Source organism: Podarcis bocagei, assembly GCF_964188305.1.
Source record: "Podarcis bocagei genome assembly, chromosome: 11".
In the NCBI taxonomy this organism is placed as follows: domain Eukaryota; kingdom Metazoa; phylum Chordata; class Lepidosauria; order Squamata; family Lacertidae; genus Podarcis; species Podarcis bocagei.
In genome coordinates, this window is record NC_138136.1 from 48,341,470 (window position 1) to 48,348,712 (window position 7,243).

The 7,243-nt window shown below is 41.6% G+C and overlaps 1 protein-coding gene across 7 annotated transcripts in view; it reads left to right on the top strand.

The window, feature by feature from the left end:
- Positions 1–6,581, top strand: part of RANBP3L (RAN binding protein 3 like) — a 54,271-nt gene extending 47,690 nt beyond the window's left edge. For 6 of the 7 annotated variants that reach the window (XR_014012875.1, XM_081212971.1, XM_081212973.1 and 3 more), the window contains one exon: positions 1,317–6,581. Coding sequence is in view for 5 of the 7 variants with exons in the window: in XM_081212971.1 (XP_081069097.1) it covers positions 1,317–1,360 (44 nt within the window). In the remaining 2 variants the exon portion in view is untranslated. The remainder of the gene's footprint in view (positions 1–1,316) is intronic. The other variant, XR_014012876.1, reaches the window with a different exon arrangement.
- Positions 6,582–7,243: the final 662 nt, after the last annotated feature.

The following is a 7,243-nucleotide window of genomic DNA, read 5'->3' on the forward strand; positions in this document are numbered from 1 at the left end:
AGCCTTAAAGGTAAAGGGTAAAGGGACCCCTGATCATTAAGTCCAGTTGTGGCCGACTCTGGGGTTGCGGCGCTCATCTCACTTTATTGGCCGAGGGAGCCGGCGTACAGCTTCCGGGTCTGGCGAACCAGAGCAGCGCACGGAAACGCCGTTTACCTTCCCGCCGGAGCAGTACTTATTTATCTACTTGCACTTTGACGTGCTTTCGAACTGCTAGGTTGGCAGGAGCAGGGACCGAGCAACGGGAGCTTACCCCATGGCGGGGATTTGAACCGCCGGCCTTCTGATCGGCAAGTCCTAGGCTCTGTGGTTTAACCCACAGCGCCACCCGTGTCCCAATAATAGCCTTATCCTTCATTAATTTATCTAACCTCATTTTCAAAGCCATCCAAGTTTGTAAAGATCACTACATCTTGAGGAATGAACCTCGTAGCTGTTTATTTGCATGTTTATTTCTTTGTCGGAAATGTATGTCACAAGTTATGAATAAGTTCTCTTCGTAGTTTTGGGGATGGTGCCATTTGTCCATTTTAAAAAATATATAAATAAGAAGGGTTGACTATGAGTCAGTGTGAATCGATAGATAGATAGATAGATAGATAGATAGATAGATAGATGATAGATATAGATGATAGATGATAGATAGATAGATAGATGATAGATAGATAGATGATAGATGATAGATATAGATAGATAGATAGATAGATAGATAGATAGATAGATAGATGATAGATATCACCATGTTCTGCACAAATTAAGAGCCTGTGTGGTGTAGTGGTTAAGAGCAGTAGACTCATGATCTGGTGAACCGGGTTCGCTTCCCCGCTCCTCCACATGCAGCAGCTGGGTGACCTTGGGCTAGTCACACTTCTTTAAAGTCTCACTCACCTCACAGAGTGTTTGTTGTGGGGGAGGAAGGGAAAGGAGAATGTTAGCCACTTTGAGACTCCTTTGGGTAGTGATAAAGTGGGATATCAAATCCAAACTCTTCTTCTTCTTTTCTCTCAACAGCTGAGGTCAGGAAGAACCTGTTCTCATAGGAAAAAGCTGATTGCGCACATTCCAAGCCACATTCCAAACCACTGTGGGAATGGTTTGGTTTAAAGAAACAATCTTTGCAGATTATTTTGGTACTTGTGGTTATCTTGAGATTATCCCCCAGTGTACTTGTCCTTCTCTGTCATGAATCAGTGGTGCTGTTTGGGTTGTGTAAGCACAAGCTCCTGAAGTCTCCAAGTGATATTAGCACATATAGATGACATGTGGTACCAATCGCTTACCATGGAAGTAACCAATCGCTTTCCATTCTTCTCCAGATCATTCTCAGTGGATTCGCCGACAGCCTGTGGTCTGTTCGTGACAACTTGGTACCTCCAATCAAAGTAAAAAAACAACCCAGAAACTTCTTTTAAAAAAGTAAAAATACCCTAGAAGCTCTTACAACATCAGTGTGTGAGGAAATTCTGCACACTTTTTGTATGACTAAGGGGCAAAAACTTTTCAGGGTTGACTTAGCACACAGAGGATACATGAAACAAGCACTTTATGGGTTCCAGTCGTCCTTCCTTTTACTTATACAGGAATTAGAGAATGGCCCCAGCTCTTTAAGATTTTTTTAAATAGACTTCAGTTTTTTGAACAAATGATCTTTAAGGACAATTTAAAAGAAAAAGAGAATCCTAATTGAAGTTCTTTCATCATATTGATGGAATCCATCATTTATCCATGAATTACTGACTGCGTTAATTCCACATAGATTTATCTACACAATGACTGTCCACAAAAATCTATTATGAGTACAGCTATATAATAAATGTTTTTCTTAGCAGTCACAGCATAGTATTCAGCAGCTGATATTTGTGCGAAGTTTCCGGCATGGTAAGCTATTTTAGGGAACTTTCCCGATCCAGAAAAATAGAATATGAATGTACAAATAGTTGTTTGCAATTGGTTGTGCTATGTGCACAAATCTGGTGTATGTTTGTGTGTATGTGGGGCATTCAGCAACCAAGTAATGTATGCACAACAACAAACCTCTTATTACGTAGGGATCCCCCATGTAACCAAAACTTTTGCTCTGGGAACTTTTTTTTTTTAACTAGGGAGGATAGCAGCCTGTTCTGGAATGGGCCAAAAATCTCTAAAATAATTTTGTATAAATGAAAAGTAACTAATCTGAGCACTGGATTATGCTACAAGCTTGCAAATTAGCCAGCAACAATTAAGCAACAGTTGCACTTAATTGCCATTTTGTTTCCTTAGATATGTAACCATATAAGAAGGTATACATATCTTGCATGCCATGGATTAAAAATGTAAGAAGAGCCGTACAGAATCAGGCGAAAGACCTCTCTAGCCAGCCTATCTATCTTGCTTCCCACAACAGCCAATCAGATGCCTATGGAAAGCCCATAAGCAGTATATAAGCACAATAAACCCCTGTTGTTATTCTCTGGCAAGTGGTGTTCACCCTGGTTCAATCATAAGGCTAAACTGATGGTTTATTAAGATGTGGCACTGGGGACGCGGGGGACGCTGTGGGTTAAACCACAGAGCCTAGGACTTGCCGATCAGAAGATCGGCAGTTCGAATCCTTGTGATGGGGTGAGCTCCTGTTGCTCGGTCCCTGCTCCTGCCAACCTAGCAATTCAAAAGCACGTCAAAGTGCAAGTAGATAAATAGGTACCACTCCAGTGGGAAGGTAAACGGCATTTCCGTGCGCTGCTCCGGTTCGCCAGAAGCGGCTTAGTCATGCTGGCCACATGACCCGGAAGCTGTACGCCGGCTCCCTCGGCCAATAAAGTGAGATGAGTGCCGCAACCCCAGAGTCGGTCACGACTGGACCTAATGGTCAGGGGTCCCTTTACCTTTACCTTAGTGTTATGTGCGAACCATGTCTTACACCTGAATCTATGTCTTGTTGTTGGCTAGTGAACCTTGGTTTAATAGTGGCTTATGTTACATGGGAACAGCACCCTTCCTTAACCGTGCTTTGTTTAACCGTCTCAGGTGCTCACCAAACTATAAAGGTAGGGGACAACAGCAGCTGGAAATGAAAAGCATCTGTGGTTGACGCATGGTAAACTCGTGGTTTTTTAAAACAAACTATGGCTTAGCATTAGATACCAACCATGCCAATCACTTGCTTCCTTCGATCCTAGAGACAACATATAGCAATCACGATTAGTGGCCATTTTATAGCCTTATCCATCCTCTTTGTAAATCCATTTAAACTGGTTGCCATCACCACATCTTGCAGTAGTCAGTCCCATAGTTTAACTATGGGCCTCGGTCCAGTATACCTGAAGGAGTGTCTCCACCCCCATCGTTCTGCCCGGACACTGAGTTCCAGTGCCAAGGGCCTTCTGGCGGTTCCCTTGCTGTGATAAGCCAAGTTACAGGGAATCAGGCAGAGGGCCTTCTCGGTAGTGGCACCCGCCCTGTGGAATGCCCTCCCACCAGATGTCAAAGAGAAAAACAACTACCAGACTTTTAGAAGACATCTGAAGACAGCCCTGTTTAGGGAAGCTTTTAATGTTTAATAGGTTATTGTATTTTAGTGTTCTGTTGGAAGCTGCCCAGAGTGGCTGGGGAAACCCAGCCAGATGGGTGGGGTATAAATAATAAATTATTAGTAGTAGTAGTATGAAGAAGTACTTCCTCTCCTATGTCCTGAATCTCCCACCAGGCAGCTTCACTGGATGATTCTGAGTTTTCATATTATTAGAGGGGGAAAATATTTTGTCTGGTTTTTTCCATGCCATGCATAACCTTACACACTTTATACCTCATGCCCCACACCCCGGATTTGCCTTTTTCTCATCCAAAAAGCCCCAGATATTGTAACCTTTTCTCACAGAGCAGAGGCCAGATTTTGCATAAATACCATTTCCTGAAAATCCTACCTCAAGCTTTCAAAACCAGCAAGAAACGAGACAGAAATGTTTGCCAACGCACCCATTTGCCATCATTAAATATGTAGACAGTTAAATATTTTTCCAATGCAAAGGAACACATCAAAAATGCTTCTGAAATCCTGCTGAAAACTTTGCCTGATGCGAGGGATATCCTGCTGCCCAAAGGTAAAAGCTTCATTATTAACTACATGAACACTTAAAAGCTAGTTTTTGTTTGCAAAGGCTGTATCTGTCAGCCCAGCACATGCAACAGTCCAAAGAGTATTTCCAAAGCTCGTATTGGTACTCATAATTCCACAAGTTGCTGTGTGTTTTTGGAAGAAATATGTTCAGGGCTGTGCTCTTTGTGTGTTTCTAAATGAGCCATGGTTTTCTTGGGCATCTGCATTTCCTGTTTGTGGACACCTTTCATATATAAAGTGCTTCATGCAGTGCAACCCTTTTCCTCTTGACTTGGAAGTAGATCCCACTGTGTTCGTTAAATGTGTTCAGGATTGCAACCCCAATATCATCCATGCTGTATGAGGAATTGAGGCTGCTATTCATAGGAATGTAAGATGCACGCAAGCTGGTTATGGGTGCCACAGTCATGCTTTCCAACCACTGGTATTCACTGGGATAGCTCAGTTGGTAGAGCATGAGACTCTCAGGGTTGTGGATTTGCACATTGGGCAAAAGATTCCTGCATCACAGGGGGTTAGACTAGAAGACCCATGTGTTGCCTTCGAACTCTGCAATTCTATGATTCTGTGATTCTACCCACTGATATACATAGGAACAGGGGAAGCCTCCTTAGAAATGGAAGTAGTACACAGCCATGATTCACAACTAGTTATCGTCAACAACCCTATCTTCCATGAAATTTTATAAATCTTTTTTAAAGCCATCCAAGTTGGTGACCATCACTTAAGAACATAGAACAGCCTCTTGGCAGTGGTCCATCTACTCCTGCATCCTGTTCTCACAGTGGCCAACCAGATGCCTATGGAAAACCCACAAACAGGACCCAAGCAGAAGAGCACTGTCCCCACCTGTGTTCTCCAGCAAAATCACTACATCTTGTGGCAGTAAGTTCCATAGTTCAACTATATGCAATCCTATTAAAAATAAGAAAGTGGCCTGAGTCCAGACAATGGGTGTCCACCTCAGAAAGACTGCACTGTTTGCTTCACGCTTTAGTCATCCTTAATCCATTGTCCTTGCTAGCCTCTCGTCTTGGATAATTTGCTCTAGGCATCCTGTATAAAAAGGACAAGTGGCTCATGCAACTGTTAGGGGGAAATCAGAAGAGCCTGATGTTAGGTGCACAGGGGCAAAGCCCTTGAACCATCTATGGGTCTTGAGTCCTATACAGCCTTATCAGGTGCTAACACAACCCAGACATCTAACAGTGAGTGATTTGCTCAAGAATAACTAGCAAATTCATAACCCAGCTCTGCCACAATCAGCTCACTCCACTATATTATATAGAAACAATCAGTTACATTTTGTTGAACTCTTCTTGATAACTTATAGGTAATCTACCTCCAACAAATTAAAGATTTAGAAAGGAGGGTGGGTTGTCAGAAAAGATGCTCCTGCATATCATGAGTGATACTTTCTTCATCAAACATTACTTTTTCAAATCACGCTTTCTGTAGGATAGTTGAGAGAAGAGCCTCCTGCCAGCAACCACACTGGCAATCAATTTGCAAACAAACTTTTTATTTGTGCTTCATCAAAAAATCTTTGCTTAATAAATATTTGGCCAAAAATAATATTGGCAAGACTTAAGTGCTGTTAAGTTTCCACAAGAACTCTACTCTTATCATCCCCAAACTAACAAAGAGAGCACAACTGTCAAATTGTAAAGGCGATCCACAGTTTTGGGATGTGTACATGCATGATCAAACGTAGCAAAAGCAAAGCCCAACTAGATCATACCATTATGTCGCTTCTGTCTAAGCTGCCATCCATAACAAGCAGATTAATTCCAGAACAGTTTTTGAACAGTTCCTATCAAAACTCAAAGCCATAAACCATGTTTGCAAAGCACAAGTCTGTTTATTTCATAACCAGTCATATTGAGGATATGGTCCATCAAATCTGTCTCTCAACTGCGTCTCCACTGCACTCTCAGCCCAATTCAAGATTTGTTAAGCTACCAATCAGAGTCCAGGAATAGGACTCTTAACAAATTTCTAGTCCCTACATAAAATATTTCAATAATAAACACATGCACTTTTACCTAAAGTTGGTCTTATAGATTTTAATTGCACTTACTTCCAGAAATTGACTGAACTCGTATAATTCATTTTGGGCAGACTGTAACTTGGATCAGATAATGAGTGCACTTCTGAAACTGCAGTTAAGCAGATTTCGTTACAAGGTGGTTTGAGAAGATGGAAATGGCCTTGTACCCATGCAGAACTGGGATAGACTGGACTTTAATGGGTCTGTGCATCCCTAGTTCCAAATACATGTTATTTTCTCACTGAAGCCTACTAATAAATCAGTGCAGGTTAACATTGAATAATCTACTTGTACTGGTTGCAGCGGAATGCAAATATTTTACTACTTGCCCCCACACTTTAACTATATTGGAAAAGTTAAAATACTATGCTGAAAGGTCCCTACATGAAAGGGATCAGCTTTTATTCTTGACCATCTTATACTTTTTTAAAAGTGCTGCTTTAGTACTATTGCATTGTTATGAAGGTCTTTAAAAAGGTAACATATACTATTATTCATATACAAGAAGTGAGGAAAGTATTCCATATGCTGTGTTTTGGATATTATTATATAATAAACAGAACAATAAAAAATAACAGTGACAAAATTAAGCCTTGGCTTTTATTTTCAATAAAGTATAGCATGTCTATCTTCTGCAATACATCATTTGAAACATTGTATGTGGTTCCCCCTGAACTTCCTAAATTGTCAAAGTGACCCGTGAGGGTGCTTACTCTCTCACCACCTCAGGCTGAGAAGGTTCCCAACCCTGGTCTAGATAATACTGAACTAGGTGGACCAAAGGTCCGAGTCACTATTTTAGCCACTATTCCTAATGTTACGGCTAAAATCTGGGTGCAGGGTTACTCTGCCACCCAGCTCATCGGACTAAGTCCGTGGGTCCCTGCGGAAGAAAATGAGCTCAGCCGGACGCAGGAGCAAACTGCAGAAGATCCAAGTTTATTGCGCAACAGGTTCAAGGCGAGATTGAACAGAGAGAAAGGGGTGACATGAACTTTTGAAATTTCCCTCCATATCCCAGAATACAGTGCATGAAACGTCACGAATACATTATGGGAAGGTTGGGTTTCGCAAGTTACATCATGAATATACTT